The 19,620-nt window shown below is 41.4% G+C and overlaps 2 protein-coding genes across 14 annotated transcripts in view; one reads left to right on the top strand and one right to left on the bottom strand.

The window, feature by feature from the left end:
- Positions 1-17,918, top strand: part of PHF21A (PHD finger protein 21A) — a 251,601-nt gene extending 233,683 nt beyond the window's left edge. For 3 of the 6 annotated variants that reach the window (XM_084631686.1, XM_084631685.1, XM_084631687.1), the window contains 5 exons: positions 1,872-2,035; positions 12,450-12,605; positions 14,276-14,351; positions 14,662-14,765; positions 16,938-17,918. In XM_084631686.1, coding sequence (XP_084487812.1) covers positions 1,872-2,035; positions 12,450-12,605; positions 14,276-14,351; positions 14,662-14,765; positions 16,938-17,192 — 755 coding nt within the window. In that variant the 3' untranslated portion in view covers positions 17,193-17,918. Of the gene's footprint in view, positions 1-1,790; positions 1,814-1,871; positions 2,036-12,449; positions 12,606-14,275; positions 14,352-14,661; positions 14,766-16,937 lie in introns of all 6 variants that reach the window. The other 3 variants (XM_084631689.1, XM_084631688.1, XM_084631690.1) reach the window with 2 other exon arrangements.
- Positions 1-19,620, bottom strand: part of LARGE2 (LARGE xylosyl- and glucuronyltransferase 2) — a 79,717-nt gene that overhangs the window by 7,793 nt on the left and 52,304 nt on the right. Inside the window, exon 16 of one of the 8 annotated variants that reach the window (XM_084631677.1) lies at positions 2,750-2,771. The exons of 6 other annotated variants lie outside the window; for them this stretch is intronic. In XM_084631677.1, coding sequence (XP_084487803.1) covers positions 2,765-2,771 — 7 coding nt within the window. In that variant the 3' untranslated portion in view covers positions 2,750-2,764. Of the gene's footprint in view, positions 1-2,749; positions 2,772-18,064; positions 19,609-19,620 lie in introns of those variants that run through there. One more of the 8 variants, XM_084631684.1, reaches the window with a different exon arrangement.

The following is a 19,620-nucleotide window of genomic DNA, read 5'->3' as shown; positions in this document are numbered from 1 at the left end:
TGTCCTTATTTTCACTCTCTGTTGTGAGTGTACACCCCTCATCAGCACCAGATTAGTAACATATTTTCAAATGGGATGGACAAGATTTGGGGCCTACAGTAGTTTTATTATTTGAATTAATATAGCAGTATATTAAGAGGCTAGTTTGTGCACCCCTGTGCCCTTTAGGGCTTTGGTTTAATTCTAGATGCTGTAGGCCATGTCAGAAATTTCAGCTGTGGACATCAGCATCAAAGATTCTTTCCAAGGATGTACATCTTTCTGGAAAGTATCAAGAACTCAAGTGCAAGGTGCAGCATGTACTGGGTATAGCCTGGCAGTCTGTAAATACTGTTATAATAGGGCCCTACAAAATTCATGGTCATGAAAAATGCATCACAGACCATGAAATCTGGTCTCCCACTATGAAATCTTTTTGTGTGCTTTTACCCTATACTATACAGATTTCATGGGGGAGACCAGCATTTCTCAAATTGGAGGTTCTGACCCAAAAGGGAGTTGTAGGGAGGGTCACAAGATTATTTTAGGGGGGGCGCAGTATTGCCACCTTTACTTCTGCACTGCCTTCAGAGCTGGGTTGCCAGTGAGTGGCGGCTGGTGGCTGGGTGCCCAGCTCTGAAGGCGGCACCCCACTAGCAGCAGCGCAGAAGTAAGGGTGGCCATACCGTACCATACCACCCTTACTTCTGTGCTTTTGCCTTCAGAGCTGGGTGGCCAGAGTGTGGCAGCTGCTGAGGGCCCAGCTCTGCAGGCAGCAGCGCAGAAGTAAGGGTGGCAGTACCACAACCCCCACCCCACCCACACACACAATAACCTTGCAACCCTCCCCCCCAAAAAAACTCCTTTCTGGGTCAGGACCCCTACAATTACAACACCATGAAATTTCAGGTTTAAATACCTGAAATGAAATTTACAATTTTAAAATACTGTGGTTGTGAAAATGACCAAAATGGACCATGAATTTGATAGGGCCCTAATGATAAAAGCTGGGTAATTATTCCTAGATTTTTATTCCTTATGATCTTTCCAGATCCGTAAAGTAACTTGGGATGTGGAAAGATGGGGAGAGTGCTAAGCACATACAGTTTTACATGATCATACAGTACATAGCTAATATCTCAGTTTTATGAAGGCTGTTCTTAGCAGATTTTGCACTTAGTTCTTTTCTAAAGGAGTCTACAATAGATATATGATTGGGGCAGTGGGTGCTTGACTATAGAAGCTTAGGAAAGAATCTAAGAATTGGGAAACTTCAGCTTGGTAGAGTTAGTTTGGAAGGTGCTTGGGGTCATGGGAAGTACAGTAGTACCTGCCGTTGAGATAGTGGGCATAGGTCTGAGATGGGAGGTGCTGACCTATAGGAGATGTAGGGAAGAAAAGGAGACTTGAAATGGTGAATGCTGGCTCTGAGAGAAGGACTTTTGGGTAGGTATATGCTGGCATAGGATAGATAGGGAGAGGTGGGATAACAGTAGACAAATTGAACTAACAGAAATCATTGCAGCTTGTCTGTGGGTTTGGTGCCAGCACGATTTCCTGATACCTGGACAGTCTCATTGCTAGGAATGAAAAAAGGCCCCACTCTGCACTTGGGAGCGTGACTCTTTGACCCTTAGCAGAGCCTGTTTTCACACTCCTCTGATATGCATTTTTCTTCAAGCATTCATTTCTTGAAAAATTCCACTTGTACGTTTCTAAAAAAAATGTTAAAATCTTTGCTTCTCTTCTTCCACTTGTGACTCCTATATTAACTTCCTCTCTGTGCTACATCATTTCCTTTTTCATGCTAGCCAATGAGGACCACTGGCCAAAGGTATGTAAGATCATTTCCCCCCCCCCCCTTCTTTTTGTTCCCTTTTGTTAATGTGTAGGTCGTCCACCTAAATACAACACGGTGCTGGGATTTGGGGCTCTGACCCCCACATCCCCTCTATCCAGTCATCCTGACTCCCCTGAAAATGAAAAGACAGAGACCACATTTACTTTCCCCGCATCTGTTCAGCCTGTGTCCCTGCCTAGCCCCAGCTCCACAGACGTAAGTAATTCTTGGGGAAGGGTTGGCTTTTGGAAAGATGTGTAGAATGAGCCACACTGGAAACGGCTTCAGATTTTGTTTCTTTAGCATTCATTTCTTGAACACTGTTTGTCATGGTTCAGTGCAGTGAAACAGGCCAATGTTCTTTTACTCCCCAACCTTTCACTTTTACCTTCTTGTGCCTGTGTTATAGTACTGCAGATATTTCCTGTGACATTCAGTCACTGACTGGAATGTTAGGATACATTGGGCATGCTTAGATGAGTATGTTTTCTCAGTGTGTAGTGTCTGAGATCTTGTGTGACTGAATTAAATCTGTATTCCAGTGAGGAACTGGGAAGGGGAGAATGGGTCCTATTATTTAGAGAGACCATAGTAGCAGTAAGTTGCTGGTGTTTCTGTAACAAGAGGAGGAAGAGAAGGAACTTCTCGGATCGCCCAGATAGCTGGGAACCGTGTTCAGAGCACTGATCACAAGAGGTTCTCGTGTCCTGGTGTGATTGAGTACACTGCCTCTGCACTCCCCACTCATGAGACTTTTCTTGAATAAAATCTGGTTATTCTGTTATCATTTCTAAAGCAGGAGATAAAAATATTGTATCTGTCAAAATGCAAAGATTTCCCCTTCACAGCACAGCCTCTTTTGAATAACTTTCTGGGAGTCTTCAGATTGTCTCATTCTTCTTGTTCCTTGCAAAAAATATGGTGAGAGAATTGTGAAGGTCAGATCTAAACCCTAGAAAGCAAATAAATGAAGTAAAGTTGAGTTTCCTCCCAGGCCACTGATCTATCCTTCATTACCCTAAGTGACACTATCACAATAAAGTACAATTTCTCTGAAAAAGGTGACTGCAAGAAATAAGAGTAGGCCAATGTAACTTAACCTGGGTCTGCTTAAAGATCTCAGTATAAAGGAAATACTGTAGTAGGACTATACTGGGAATAGGGGAGTGAGACAACTAAGTACACAAGAATGCTCAGCAGTCAAAGTGCACTTCTACTCTGAAAAGTTACTCTGTAAAAGTTTGTCTTTCAGGTTCTCCTGTCATATGGGCTCAGTTTATATGTAAAAAGATGCTTTTTTTTTTTTTTTCAATTGCCAGTGCTGCAAACTACCCTTGGGATTTGAGAGTCATGGTGGACTCTTTCCTTTTCATACATCATCAGCTGTAATAAAGGTTCTAAAGTCCAACATTGGTCCTCAGTAATTCCTGTGCTGCCCCATTGCCTCTTATGCACTGATGTAACTGCCTGGAACTGTGAGTAGCCAATTCTACTGACTGTGCACAAGATGGAATAGAATCCAGCTCCCTCCCTCTGAACTCTACTAGCTCTGCAGGGCTAACAGTCAAAACATACTTTAGTCACTAAAGTTGGGAAATGTGACCCTGATACACAGGGAGCACATCTGTGGAATAAGCTGGGGCCCTTTTTAAATAGTCACTTTTCAGAGTGGAACAGTATTTGAATATCAAGAAAAAATTCCTGACAGTCAGGTGAATGAATCTGTGGAACAGACTTCTGAAGGAAAGGTGCAGCATCTCCATCTTTTGGGACGAAAATGTACAAACCACTGGAAATTATGCTGTAGAGAACAAGCCTGTGCTGGCTCCAAGAGATGGACTGGGTGACATACTAGGTCTCTTCCAGCTCTGATTTCAGTGATTTTTTTTTTTTTACCATGCTTTGTGACCAGAGCATAATGGTTCTCAGAACAGTGTGGTGTGTTATCACATGTATTGCAATTCTACTCATTTTGTACATAATTCTACTTACCACAGGCTAAGTTAAGGACAGCGTATTATTCTAAAGGAGTACTTGTGGCACCTTAGAGAGTAACCAATTTATTTGAGCATAAGCTTTCGTGAGCTACAGCTCACTCACGAAAGCTTATGCTCAAATAAATTGGTTAGTCTCTAAGGTGCCACAAGTACTCCTTTTCTTTTTGCGAATACAGACTGACATGGCTGTTACTCTGAAACTCGTATTATTCTAGTGTTCCCAGCCTGATTCTGAATTTCTTGCCTTAGGTGAAATTGCTTAATATTGAAGCTCAGTTCTCTGTGATTTAACATACTTTTTAAATTAAATGATAGTTTTTAAAAATACAGAGACTCTAGAGGAAACATGCAAGTTGACACAATAGGTGGTTAAAATATATAACACATATGCATACACTTGGATAACTTGTTAAAATTATCTCTCAGTTCAGTGCGATGTACTGTGTCAGCAAGTTAGCACAGCATTCCCCCTGGAGTAATACAAATCTGTATACTAAAACACTTACAGACAGGTTACCCCATTTGTGCACAAAGGCAACATTAAAACATTAATATTGCTGTTTTAATTTTTAAAAAGGATTCAGTTCCAAAGACTCATTTTCCAACAATGGAGCTAGACAACTTTGATTTTAAAAGGAAACAGATACCACAGTGATCGATGCCTTTTGAAATATCTACGGCCTATGAATTCTAGGAGCAGAAGATGTATCAAAAATCACGATAAATGTATCGCGAGTCCTTTATCTTAAAAACACCTCCATGAATTTGTTAAAAATCTGTACTTTCACATTTACACTCACCAGAATAGTGACAGCTATTCAATATATGGTTGTTGCATGGCATATTTCTTAGTAACTATTATTACTAGGGCAATCAATTAATCGCAGTTAACTCATGCAATTAACTCAAAAAATAGTGATAAAAAAATTAATTGTGATTAATCTCAGTTTTAATCGCATTGTTAAACAATAGAATACCGATTGAAATTTATTAAATATTTTTGGATGTTTTTCTACATTTTCAAATATATTGATTTCAGTTGCAACATAGAATACAAAACATACACTGCTCATTCTGTATTATTTTTTATTACAAATATTTTCACTGTAAAAATGATAAAAGAAACAGCATTTTTCAGTTAACCTCGCACAAGTACTGTAGTGCAATCTCTTTATTGTGAAAGTGCGACTTACAAATGTAGATTTTTTTTTGTTACATAACTGCACTCAAAAACAAAACAATGCAAAACTTTAGAGCCTACAAGTCCACTCAGTTCTACTTCTCGTTCAGCAAATTGCTAAGACAAACAAGTTTGTTTACATTTATGGGAGATAATGCTGCCCACGTCTTATTTACGTTGTCAACAGAAAGTGAGAACAGGTGTTCGCATGGGACTTTTTTAGCAGACATTGCAAGGTATTTACTTGCCAGATCTGCTAAACATTTGTATGGCCCTTCCTGCTTCGGCCACTATTTCAGAGGACACTATGCTTCTATGCTGATGATACTCATTAAAGAAAATAATATGTTAATTAAATTTGTGACTGAACTCATTGGTGGAGAATTATATGTTTCTGGCTCTATTTTACCCACATTCTGCCAAATATTTCATGTTATAGTAGTCTTGGATGATGACTCAGCACATGCTGTTTATTTTAAGAACACTTTCACAGCAGATTTGACAAAATGCAAAGAAGGTACCAATGTGAGATTTCTAAAAATAGCTACAGCACTCAACCAAAGGTTTAAGAATCTGAAGTGCCTTCCAAAATCTGAGAGGGGTGAGGTGTGGAGCATGCTTTCAGAAATCTTAAAAGAGCAACACTCTGATGTGGAAACTACAGAACCCAAACCACCAAAAAAGAAAATCAGTCTTCTGCTGGTGGCATCTGACTCATGATGATGAAAATGAACATGTCGGTCCGCACTGTTTTGGATTGTTATCAAGCAGAACTCGTCATCAGCATGGAAACATGTCCTCTGGAATAGTGGTTGTAGCATGAAGGGACATATGACTCTTTAGCACATCTGGCACATAAATATCTTGCAATGCTGGCTATAACAATGCCATGAGAACATCTGTTCTCACTTTCAGGTGACGTAAACAAGAAGCGGGCAGCCTTATCTCCTGCAAATATAAACAAGTTTGTTTGTCTGAGTGATTGGCTGAACAAGAAATAGGACGGAGTGGACTTGCAGGCTCTAAAGTTTTGCATTGTTTTATTTTTGAATGCAGGTGTGTGGTTTTTTTGTACATAATTCTACATTTGTAAGTTCAAATTTAATGTAAAGAGATTGTATGAGAGCACTTGTATTAGGTGAATTGAAAAATACTATTTCCTTTGCTTTTTACAGTACAAATATTTGTAATAAAAATAAATATAAAGTGAGCACTGTACACTTTGTATTCTGTTATAATTGAAATGAATATATTTAAAAATGTAGAAAACATCCAAAATATGTAAATAAATGGTATTCTATTATTGTTTAACAGTGTGATTAATTGCGATTAATTTTTTTAATCGCTTGACAGCCCTAATAACTACTATAAGGAAAAATGGGTTTTGATGTAAAAACAGCGCTGAAAGTAAGGAGATCTGTGTTCTATTCATAGTCTTCCACAAACTCACAGTGTATCCTTGAGAAAGTCAAATCATTTTTGTGATTCAATTTCCCCTTCTGTAAAATGGGATAATGGTACTTCCTTAGTTCACATGGGTGCTGAGACTTAACGTTTGTAAAAGACTTCAAAATTCTTGGCTATGGAAATACAAAATATTAATTAATTAAGCACCAGTAATATATTGGTGTTATATATGAAGACAAAGAGAAAGATACGGCCCTTTTAATCAAGGAGCGTACAATCTAATTAGTAGGGCCCTACCAAATTCATGGTCTGTTTTGGTCAATTTCATGGCCAGGGGGTAAAATTACTGTTTCATGTTTGCATCTGAAATTTTACATGCTTGTAACTGTGGGGGTACTGTCCCAAAAGGCGGTCAGGGTGCAAGGGTCACAAGGCTATTGTAGGTGGGTTATGGGATCGCCACCCTACTTCCGCCCTGCTGCTGGCAGGGGCGCTGCCTTCAGAGCTGGGTAATCAGAGAGGAAGGCTGCTGGCTGAGTGCCTAGCTCTAAAGCCAGCGCTAGCAGCAGCGCAGAAGTGAGAGTCACAGGGTATGGAGGGTGGGTTACCATAGGTCTGGTTTTCCTGGCAGCCTCCTGCCTGAGTGGGTGGGAGGTGACAGCTGGAGCCGCAGTCTCTCCACGCAGGGGATGACAGCTGGAGCCGCAGCCTCTCTGCACAAGGGTGTGCGTGACAGTTGCAGCCGCAGCCTCTCCACGTTGGGAGGTGACAGCACAAGCCGTTGCAGCCTCTCTGCGTGGAGGGGGGCTGTGACAGCTTGAACCGCCAAGCTTCCTACAGCAGGGGGAAATTTCCAGAGATGGGTCTGACCCACCCTGGGAGTCGCTCCTGCAGGGGAAGAGGAAGTCTCATCCCTCCCCATCCCCAGCTTGGACTAGCAGCTGGAGCCCTGCGCAGGGAGGAGCCCTTGGCTCCATGCCTGATTTCACAGGGTAGATCAGATTTCATGGTTCATGATGTGTTTTCACAGCCATGAATTTGGTAGGGCCCTACTAATTAGATATTCAACACAAGATATACTTGGATACTCGGAGAATGGTGCTAGCTTATAAAGATCTATATTTATTATAAGTGGTGCAGGTTGCCCAATGCTTTCCATTTTAAGACTCTGTTTTCAGTTGCTGACAGTTTTGCCAAATTTAAACCACTTGGGCTGAAACTTTCCATGATGGGTGTCTAACTCAAGTTGAATTTTTTTTTTAAAGTTTCACATAAAACAGTTCAGCTATTTAACAAAACAAAATTAAGGAAAATAACTTGTTTTGCCCAAGTTAAAAAAATTTTTGATAACTGTTTTGTTGCATCCATGTTTTGGAGCAGGGACTTGAAATTTAGCATGGGTATGGCGTTTGAGTCAGGGATTTGCCTTTTGACATCTGTGTGAAAATCCCCCCAAATTTGGCCACACTATATGCCTGTGAAAAATCTGTTTGCACATTCTCAGTAGAGGCTTGTTACAGTTTGGCAGCAAAATTCTCTGATGAATCCAGCTACACTGAGCATGTTCCATCCCCTCACATCTTCTACAAGTTGACTAGACTGCACATGCAGAGTGACTAGTCATGCTCCATCCCGAGGCCAAGTAGGACTTTTACTGCGATTGCTGCTCCCAGGTTCCAGGAGTACCTGTGATACCAGGCACCAGAACTGAGGGCAGTGAGACTCTCCTGTGCTGTCCATGCTATCTCTGCTGGCACACAGGCAGTTTGGAGGAGAGGAAGGAGACAAACTGACTTGAGTGGAGCAGGGTAAGGAATAGGGTGCTGGAGGGGAAGAGATGCAGAGGGTGGAGACAAGGGCAGGACCTCTGCCTGGGAGGATGGATAAGAGCCTAGGAAGGAACAGAGTTAGGAGCAGGAGCCAGGAGAGAGGGTAAAGGCACAAGAGCGGGGGAAGGAGGGGCAACGATGAGGGTCATGGGAGTAGGAACAAGAGGTAGGAGAGAGAGGCAGAAGCTGGGCTGGGGGAGGGCAAGATGGGCCGGAGCAAGATTGAGGCAGAGGGAGAAAGGAGCGGAAGGGACAGAGAGATCTGTAATCACTTGAGTGCACTCTCCTAAAGAACCTGGAATTAATCCCATTATTCTGGAGTCTCGACATTCCTATGATGTCTAGTAAATAGCTCTAAAATCCACTGGCAACGCATGTGTCTCCATGCCACTCTAGTGTCAGGTCTGCTTAGAAGAAAACAGCCATCTATTGCTACCAGTTACTGTTAGCTGAAGTGATATAGGGCTGTGCTGTGGACCTAAATATCCCAATCATGGTGATGACCCACGTGTGGGAGTCAGTATGGTACCACAGGATGACAATTATATCTTTCAGTTTTTAAGTTTTTTAAAAACTTGGGAAATTACATCCAAACAACAATGTTCATTCAATTTGCAAAGGCAAGCCTTCAAATGTTAGGGGACGTAAGAATTAAGGTTGCCAGTACAACCTTAATTCAGCCCTTTTGTGCATAGGCATAATAATGCTGTCTTTAAATACATGGTCACCTACTCTTTTTTCCCACAGGCTTTTTATGATGTAATATCTATCTTCTGTCTAGATAGATAGATATAGATATATCTAAATATAGAGATTACACACACACATGTACATATAGTGCTGGTTGTTATATTTATTTTTTTTGACAGTGATACCTAAATTCCAGGGCCCCATTGTACTAGATACTGTACAAACATAAAAAAGACCCAGTCTCTGCCCTGAAGAGCTTAGGGTTGTTTTTTTGTTCTGTCTAGGCTACAGTAGGAACAGAGGAGGTGAGGCCAAAAGTGACTGTTACCTTTTGTGCTTCCCCTATTCTGGGGCCAGCTTCAGGCCTTCTCAGCCTCCAGCATGCATTACACTAGGCTGCTTGTGGCCACTCAGAGCTGTTTCAGAAGCCTGTGGCCAGAGTATAGCAATGTAGAGGGGACATATCACAACAATCTGGTCCATATTATACATATATTTATTAACAACAAATAAGACACGGGACAGTTCCTAGAAATTAAATTCTGGTTGAGGGGGAGTTCAGGAACCATCCACCACTAGTTATTAATTCCCACAAAATGCTCTGCACTATTGCGTTATTGCCTTGATAAGATGAAAATAGAGCTATGGATTGTGTGTGTGTGTGTGTGTGTGTGTATCCATTCCAGTTGGTACATATGGAGTATTACTAGAAAATTAATACCTCGCACATTAACCCATCTTGTTACATGAATCATCACTCAACATTCCATTGAATTTAGAAGTTCTAAACCTGAATTGTTGAGCAACTGATACGTGCCTGAGAGATTAAGGAAATCATCTGCTTAGATCTGATTCTGCAGGATATCAGATGCTCCAGTGTTTAATGGGTCTCATCCTGAAAGATACTGATCGCCCCAGCAACATGCAGAGTGCTCTCAATTGCCATTGTGTTCAGTGGTAGTTGGGGATGTTCAGTGCCTCACAAGATTGGGACATGCATTAACATAGAATTCAAAAGGCTCTAGGATGAGTTTCCTTTAAAGACTGGATTGCAGAGGATTTTCTCTTTGCCTTTATCTTGTTTCCTGTCTGCCTTCTTTTCCTTCTATGCATTCACACAATGCAGGAAAGAGGAAAAGGAAGCTCTTCCCAGCAACACAAATTTCATTTCAAGGGAGGCATGAAATCTCACTAATTTGCTTCTTCAATTAACATTTAAGAACTCTCTTTAGTATTAAAGATTAAATGATCTCAGAACCCAACACTCATTTGATTCATGGAAGTTATGGAATCAAAAGATGACACTGAGCTTCAAGAAAGATTGACCCTTTAGAAAACAGGACAGCAGTGTTAGCCTTGGGAGTTAAGAGACGAAGAGCAGCTCCCAATAGAGTGAGACTTATCTGTCATGGAGTCTGAAAGTTAAACCTCAGCAGACTGTATTTGTGTGTGATTTTCTTCGAAAATATGGTGGATCTCTTGCTGCATGCATTTAATACATTATCCCTAGGGCCCTACCAAATTCACAGCCATGAAAAATGTGTCACAGATCGTGAAATCTGGTCTCTCCCCGTGAAATCTGGTCTTTTTTGTGCTTTTACCCTATACTATACAGATTTCATAGGGCAGACCAGCGGTTCTCAAATTGGGAGTCCTGACCCAAAAGGGAGTTGCAGCGGAGGTCACAAGGATATTTTAGGGGGGTTGTGGTATTGTCACCCTTACTTCTGAGCTTTCTTCAGAGCTGGGCGGCTGGAGAGTGGTGGCTGTCGGCTGAGGGCTCAGCTCTGCAGGCAGCAGCGCAGAAGTAAGGGTGGCCGTACCATACGACACCAAACCATCCTCGCTTCTGCGCTGGTGCTAGCAGTGGCTCTGCCTTCAGGGCTGGGCTCCCGGCCAGCAGCCGCCACTTTCCACCTGCCCGGCTCTGAAGGCAGCATTGCCGCCAGCACCAGCGCTGAAGTAAGGGTAGCAGTACTGCAACCCCCTCCCGTCCGTAATAACCTTGCAACCCCCCTCCACCCACAACTCCTTTTGGGGTCAGGACCCCTACGATTACAACACCTGACATTTCAGATTAAATAGCTGAAATCATGGAATTTATGATTTTTAAAATCCTATGACTGTGAAATTAACCAAAATGGATTGTGAATTTGGTAGGGCCCTAATTATCGCTAATAAAGAAAAAATCCACTTTTTCTTGCCCAGCCACATACTATATAGGAGCGAGGCAAAGTCTAGCATGATTCTAAAATGGCAAAACTCCTCCAACATGTGAACAGGCTACTCAAGTCAAAATGGAACATTTCATGCCCCAATATTTCATACTAAAGAGGCATGCAGCTACAATTTGCTTCATTTTAGACAAATTAGGGTTAAGATTCTATAAGCGTTGTGTGTACGGAACATCATTGAATTCAATGGAAATTGCGCGTGCCGAGGGCTTGAGACATTGGGTCTTAGGTGTGGCACGTTGCCAGAGCAGCCCGCAGGTGGATAAAGGGTAGAGTTTGGGTGTTTTCCTTGTGTGTTCTTCTGTTCAAACATCTACTTATTAAAAATCACAAAAGCATGAGATGGGAATGATGGGAGGAAAGAGAGAGGGGAATAAAGAGAGAAAAACAAACCTAACCTTGCTATGAATTTTGCATTGTGGGGGAGGGTCATTGGGGCGTGAATAGTTGGGGAAAGGAAGTGCCTCCACTAATAATGCAAGAATAGTAAAACATAGATTTTTAAAAGGACACTGTCTACTAACTTTTCCGTTCCTTGTGAAAGCCTCTTATGGCTGAAAATAACATTTTTTCCCTCTTGGTTGTGTGAACTCTTGATATCCCCTCGTTCTGCTCCTCACAGCCCTGGGCTAATGATGAAGTAGAAATCAGTAGTCATTGTGACGCTGGGGCAATGGATTTTAAAATATAATGGGCTAAATGTATCCTGATGTAACTTCAGTGAAGTTAAAGGAGTTACCTCAGGGATGAATTGGGTCCATTCTTTTTAATTTACAAATCAGAGCACTTTTCTCTTTCACTGTAACAGTTTGAAAAGATGTCACATATGTGCTCTAAATACTTGCTGGTGTTGTTTTAAAGTTCAGTATTGCCCTCTGTGGGTTTCTTAGGAAAGACTGTGGACATGAGGCAACCTCATTTGTATGCTCCCCACATGGAGCTGTGCTTACATCCAAAGATTAGAAGGACCAAGGAAAGTGGGTATCTTACCAGTGCTGGCTAAAACCACTGAAAATCTTCCTAACTAAGATGGATGGTGGGGTGGGGATTGTTACTAGAGGCTGTGGTAACAAATGTTCACTAGGGCCTCTGACCTGGGGAGGGCAGAGGGAGTTGTACTTCTGTCATCTTCGCTGGTTTTCCAGTTACACCTCCTAAAAAGAACTTAGCCATATGGAATCCCATAGCTATAGCTTGTGCGGAAGAGTTTACATTCAACTAGGATGTAGATGTCAAAGGTCAAAGTTCACTTTTTGCCTTCTTCTTTCTCACCCCCTTCCCTCAATTTTATAGGGCGATATCCATGAGGATTTTTGCAGTGTTTGCAGGAAAAGCGGGCAGTTGCTGATGTGTGACACATGTTCACGTGTGTATCACCTGGACTGTCTGGACCCACCTCTGAAAACCATTCCCAAGGGCATGTGGATCTGTCCCAAATGTCAAGACCAGGTATTGTTTGAAAGATAGGGAGTTACACACAGTGCACTACAAAGATTTTCCGAGTTAAAGAAAATAACCTGATCACTTGGCTTAGTTAGATTGGAACAGCCTGACATTGAGCAAATCTATTTGATCTGTAATTAGGCTTGTGTGAATTTCATCAAATTGCCACTGTTCGAATGCTCACAAATACTAAGCCTTTAAGTCTTACTTTTGTGCTTCCAGACTCAGGGTCCTTTTGTGTTACCCTTGTGTTTCAACTCTGCTTTTCTGGGGCAAAGCACACAAACTTTTGGGAAAGGTTCTCTATGACCCATAAGGATTTTCCTGTAGATTTTTTTACTCAGAATTTCTCTGAAAGGTGGTAGTTCTTTGTCCAAAGTGAATAGGATATTTGCACAAGCCTACCCTTAATAGAGAGAGAAAATACTGAGCCAGTGCTTCCTGGTAAAACCCAAACATTAGAGAGGTTGTCATTCCTGTTCTCTTTCGTGATACATTCGATATCAGAATAATGACTATCGATGAATGACTTGGACCTTCTTCCCTCAAAATCTCTCTGTAAAAGTATACAAATGGATTGGAATAATGAGATGATATTTCATCCATTAATGGCATAAAGATTACAAGATAAAGAAATAAATTGCTGTTTTCATTTCCCCTATTTTGGAACTTCAAGAATTACAATGGATTGCTGTTAAGCCAGCAGCCAAAAGCTATTAACATACTGTCTTACCTAAGAGAGTGCCTTAGTAGTCCATGTGAGCCTCTGTTAACCAGATGATAACATAAGAAAACAACCTGGCATTTCCACATGCATGTTACATAATGCAACAATAAAAAACCAAACAAAAAATCCCAGTAGATTAAATTACTCAACATGGTTGTAGCTGAAGGAGGAGGGGGCATAGCCTTCCTTTCTCTCACACACACCCCACCCGCCTACCCCCACCGGTTTGTTTTACTGAAAAGTTACCAGAAAATAAATTTAGAAGTGTCAGAGACATTTTGCTTTAGCGTGACTCCAGCCTCAGTCCCCTGGGTCATTCCTCTGGTGAGCTACCAAGCTTCATTCTTCCTCCCTAAATAAGGTATATTAAGAGGGAATCTTTTTATCCTCTTAAAGATAAGTATGATGCTTATCCTTATGAGGAGGGTTTGGCAACACCAGTAATGTGATCCTGCGAGCAGGTGGAGATGGGAAAGTGTCATGTCTTATCTGTTCGAAAGTGTGAAGTTCATATGTGTGGTGCAGAGGCTGTTCTGTGCCATCAGAGGATTTCTTCCAGGAACAACTTAGATCAGCAGTTTGTCTGAGCCATGAAGCCATGTTCCTGTCCCCTGGCAAGTTTGAGATCAGATACGTTGTCTTTTAATTCCTCTTTAACCTGTTACGTGTCATGAGCAGAAGATGTTTGTGGTTATGAGGGAGTGAGAAAATGCTGACATTTGTGATAAATCAGCCTCTGTTGTGGAGGCTATAATATAGATGCAAATAATTCCCTCTGTTGAACCTCGGAACAGGATTGCAAGGCATTATGTTAACAGGTTGTGCCTAATGATAGCCATGAAATAAATTCTTTTGTCTCACCCTCTCTTTTTGTCTCTTCCCTTTTTCTTTCTCCCTTTCCCAGAGGTAAAATGTGTGCCAGTTAAATGTACACACTCTTTTCTTTCAGATGCTGAAGAAGGAAGAAGCAATCCCATGGCCAGGGACTTTAGCAATTGTTCATTCATATATTGCATACAAAGCAGGTAGGAAAAGAGAGAACATCTTTGCATTGCTTTCATGTTTGTAAAATGTTATTTTGGGAATGGTATTGGGTAGGACTTGTTTTAAAAAGGAAATTAAGGGGGAAAACCCTTGATAACCCAAGTAATAATGTGAAAAGGGCAGTCCAACTACTTTGTGAAAGCTTCATGTGACTCTTCACTTTAGGCAGGTACAATTTCAGTATGATCCAATGTGTCCATTGTGTGAAGTAGCTTAGAGACTCCATCTGAAGGGCATAACAGGGACTCTTTAAATATTCATCACTGAGAGGGTTATTATTCCCTTTTACAGCAAAAGAAGAGGAGAAACAGAAGCTACTTAAATGGAGTTCAGATTTAAAACAAGAAAGAGAACAACTAGAGCAGAAGGTCAAACAGCTCAGCAATTCCATAACAGTAAGTATTTTTCTCAGCTGTAATGCTACACTTGTTCTCTGTAGTCCTTTCATTCTAGCACCATGCAAGCTGGCGGAGCATAAGTCTGGAGACTGCTACTGTAGGCCTGATCCAATTTCCATAGAAGTCAGTAGGAGTTGGGTAAGCTTCTATTTGAGCTTTGCTCTTTCTCCTGCCCTTTGGATATTTTGGATGTTTAAAGTACAGCTAAATGAACTTATGCTAGCTATATCTTGCAGATGTACAGTAACCCATAATACCAACAGTTGACAAACACAACCCATGGAGATTTATATGGACTCTATGGCTCTTATTTTTATTACAGAGGAGCAACCTAAGTAGCTACAGGTCCTAATATCTGATGCTTCATTTTATTCTCACTCAGTAGGCCAAATTGCATGGTGGGACTTACAGCCTTGGTGCACGGCCCCGTTATATCTAAAATGAAAGCAACTGCCGTGGTCTCCATGTTACTCACAGGTTTGGCCCTCAGGTTTCTGATGAGTTTCCAAGGCAGTCTTCATTTGGGCAAACTTTGGGTGCCCCGCCTAATGTTAATTACACCTTGCCACACTTTTTCCCCCTAACCAGAAACCATGTTTTCCACCTTGTTTTGTAACCGTAATAACTAGAACCTGTGTGTTAGCATGTAACTTTCTTTCACAATAACACACAAGCTGGACTCCTAAGTCACCACATATAAACATGAGCCCCTCAGGAGGTCCCATGATGATATCAGAGAACTGTAAATGCTAAGTTCTGTTCCATAGCCAACATTTATGACATCATACAGTTCTAGTGTATTTCACTGTACTCACCCTCACACACTTTGGGATTTGTTTTTTTTTTCTATTTAAAAAAGTATTTATAAGGTGTCTGATGTCCAAAGACATCTAATACTGAACACAGTAGAATAACTCAGATAAATAATATATATGAAAAGGCTACATGTATCCTTTTAAGAAAGTAAATATCATAGTGGTGAAAGGTGCTGGATTAACAGCTTTGGGGACTAGAATGTTCTCTTTATCACCAGAAGGCTAGGCTGGCCTGGCCTGGCAAGCAGCAGTGCATGTGTTCTCAAGCGATGCGTATGGGCAGCACCCACTCGCTGATGTGCTTCAGTCCTGACCTAGAAGGACTATCTATAGGTGAAGAAGGCAGTTCACTCTCCATGGATGACTCATTATTTACCTCTTAACTCAAACTGCCAACATGGGGCCAATTATTTCCAGTTATGGTGGTGGTTTTTCTGCTGCTGTCATATATATGTTAAAAGTTGGACTCAGACCAGGAGGGTTTGAAGATCAGTGTAGACAAAAGGCTTCAAAACTTTTTAAAAAAAGATACCATCTTCTTGCAGGACATCTGTTGGGGCCTATGTGGTTTATACATCATTAAATTGAACCACATCCGTAGAGAAGGTATTGGCTGCCTTCTCCTTTTTCTTTTAGAGAGTTTCAACCATGGGCTCCTGACATAAAGTGGTTAAGCTAATTTGCCTTGCCTGTTGTCAGAGCGTCTTGATTTTTTTTGTAACATGCAAGAAAAAAATGGCCCCAAAATGAGATTTTTAAATGAAGAGGGCACTGCATCTTTCTCTTCAAGTCCCCCTTTTTATTTATGGGGAGGGAATGATGTTTCTGCTAAAATAGGCAAAACAGTATGTGAAAGCAAGGCTCTATCCCATAAGCAGGACATATGTGCTCTCCACAAAGTCAGCTCCTACAGGATGCCTGCATTTTCAGATCTGAGTTGGAGGAATTTCAGAAATGAAATACTAATAGAAAATAATAAAAACTTGCTAGTTTCAGCTGGACATTAACCCCATATTTTCCTCCAGAAGAAACACAATAGGATGGAGGCATCTCTGGTGATTTCCTAATCTATAAGGGAAATGACTTAAATGGAGGCAGAGCAGGTGGTAGTTACCTGCTGGCAATTTAACTTATCTGTCTGTAAATATTAAGTAATTTGTGTGTGCAGCTTTGAGGTTCCTCCAAGCTGGGAAAGTGAACTTCCAGGTGCAGCCGTTTCTGGAACTCTCCTCCTTGCTAGATGCCTATACTTGGATTGATGGACATCTAAATTCCTTTCCTTAGCCTCTTCCATTCCGCTAATTATCCTTATGGGTGTAATGGTTGAGCTTTTTGTTGTTCTAATTTGCTGCAGAAATGTATGGAAATGAAGAATACCATTCTGGCAAAACAGAAGGAGATGCACAGCTCCTTGGAGAAGGTAAAACAGCTGGTCCGCCTCATCCAAGGCATTGACCTTTCAAAATCCATAAACTCTGAGGTCAATTCAGTAGCCATCTCCAACGGCATGGACTCGACTAACAATGCTAATGCTGCCGCCTCCACCCCAGCCCCAGCCCCTTCCCAGAGCTGCATGGTGAACTGTAACAAAGGCGATGAGACTAAATAACACAGTGGAGTAAGAAGGAGCCAAGGGAAGTGGCGGCGAGGAGGAGCAGCAAAATAATGAAACTCTAGAAAAGCAAAACCGGATTTCTTCTGGAAAGTGCAGAATTCTTTAGTTCTTTGGTTCCAGAGAGAGCGTGAAGATGCTTGTGCCAGGCGGCACCGGAGTTTGCCAATTGATCCTTCTTATTCTGTGTGTACATGCAAAGTTTGGATCATGTTACATGAATAGTGCCAGCTGGGGGTTCTTTGCCAGCACCATGCCAAGTGAAATAATATATTTACTCTCTCTATATTTTACACCAGTGTGTGCCTGCAGCAGCCTCCACAGCCACTATAGGTTTGTTTTATTTTTGTTTGGGGTGAGGAGCAGGGATGAGGGAGGAGAGCAGGTTTCAAATCCTTATTTGCAGAACAGTTTGTTTAGGTAGGGAAAAAATAAGTCCAAAGAGCCTGTGGGCTTTTCCTGTTTCTAAACTCTCAGCACTATTAAACCAAAAAACAGAAGTATAAATTAACAAATCCCAGTGCCCAGAGGGGACAAGTATATCAAATAAGCAGTATTTACTATTGTTTAGACAGGAGATGTACAAAACAAAATGGGGATGGATTTTTCGCCGAGTAACGAGCACATGTGCAGGCTGGGGATTTTCTGTCCTGGCAGCTTTGGGTTAACCCTGTTTCTTCACACTAGACAAATGAAATGCATTGGAGGATTGGATTGGTTTGGATCTTCAAGTTGATCCAGGAAGCCTTTGTTGGGAGAGGGGACCAAAATGGTTGAGTTGAAGCATTGAAAGGGGGTGTCTCAAGGGAAAATGTGCATCAATGATTTTACTTGAAAATGAGGTTCCAACCCTTTTCTATATTTATAAAACAACAAAAATATCCTGAACAAAGCAGCACATGACCCAGATGTGTGCACTGAACAGAGAAATGTCCTTTTCTTTCATTTCCTCTCTTTCTTTTGGTAACAAAAAATAAATAAGGAATAGAAAAGCTGTTATTCAGGCTGACAGTCTAATTAAAGAGGTAGATGGGACCTTGCATGGTATAGATTAGAAGTAATAGTGTCAGTGAGATACAGTGAGTCTTTGTGAGTCCTTGTGTCATCGTTTTGGGCACTGTTTTTTTATGCAAGGGCAAAATCTTTGTATCTGGGAAAAAACAACTTTTTTAAAATGAAAAAGGAAAATAAAAGATATTGAGGTCTTCCTAGTGTTACTTAAAATAAGATCAAGGTAAGAAACATTGTAAAAATTATAAAAGTGCTATTTGTTTCCTAAACAAGTGATTTCTATTAAAAAGGTGTCAGAACTGGAGAAAATGCTGTGTGCTTAGAATTTTTTGACACAGACTTTGCCTATTATGATGACATTCTGCTGTGTTTGTGTTTTAAAATCCCATGGGGCAGGTTTCTGTAGGTATATCATACATGCCACTGGCTGAATTCTAAGTGCTGCAACTCACTCTCCATCGGGAGGAGCTCTCTGTGTTGTCTCCTTTTATCACATCTACCCATTCTTTTGTGTGTTAGTAGCCCAGAAAAGAGCACTGGCAGCTTGATTGTTAAAGCCTTTATGCTTTTGTAATATTTAAATATGGACTGATTAGACCACAGGTGTAGAATTAATGGGGATGAAAGACAGTGGATTTGTTACACCTGAAATCTCCTTTTGTCATATCACCTTATTTCAGAATTCCATCTCTTTCATATTATAGTGTGACTGTGGGTAGCAGAGCATGTCTGGTGAGTTCCATTATTATAGGGATTGTTTGTGTCAGTTTAGTGTGCTGGACACGCAGTGGCTATCAGTTCTGCTAAGGCATATGAATGTATTGGGCCAAAGCCTGTTCCCATTGAACTCAATGGCCAAACTCCCCCTGGCTTCAGTGAGAGCAATGTTTGGCCCACTATGCAGATTAACTCAGGCAGAGCTCCTTGTGTGGTGATGAGGGTGCATGTATTTTAATAGCCAGGTAGACATGCTCTGGGGATGGCAATGCAACACTGAAAAGCTTTGCATTTTGCTTACTGTGTTCTGGGCAAAGCAGAGTGAATACCCTGACCCTGGCATAGCCTGAAAATCTCACTGCAGCCATAGCTGCATATGCTCCTTGGAGATCCTTGGCGCTGTTTTCTTCACTCTCCTTTAGTGTCTGTTTTCACTAACACTTTGTTCCTCAGGGACACTTCCCCTTTTCCAGTGAAGTGAACACACACTTTTTTCAGCTCTGAGCCCAGGAGCTGATCCTCAGTTCTTACACTTGTCAGTAGATTTGGAGGAGGAATTCTTGTGTGCTCTTCTCAGCTTGCCCTATGATAAACTAGACTTTATCTTCAAATGTCTGTGTTCTGGTCTGAAGCCAGTTAAGCAGCAAAGATCAGTTAGCAGGAGTGGCAAAGCAGGAACACAGCCCTTGAAACAAAT

Source organism: Lepidochelys olivacea, assembly GCF_965140295.1.
Source record: "Lepidochelys olivacea isolate rLepOli2 genome assembly, chromosome: 6".
NCBI classification, from domain to species: Eukaryota; Metazoa; Chordata; order Testudines; family Cheloniidae; genus Lepidochelys; species Lepidochelys olivacea.
The sequence above is the reverse complement of the archived record's forward strand: the minus strand, read 5'-3'. Positions and strand labels throughout refer to the sequence as shown.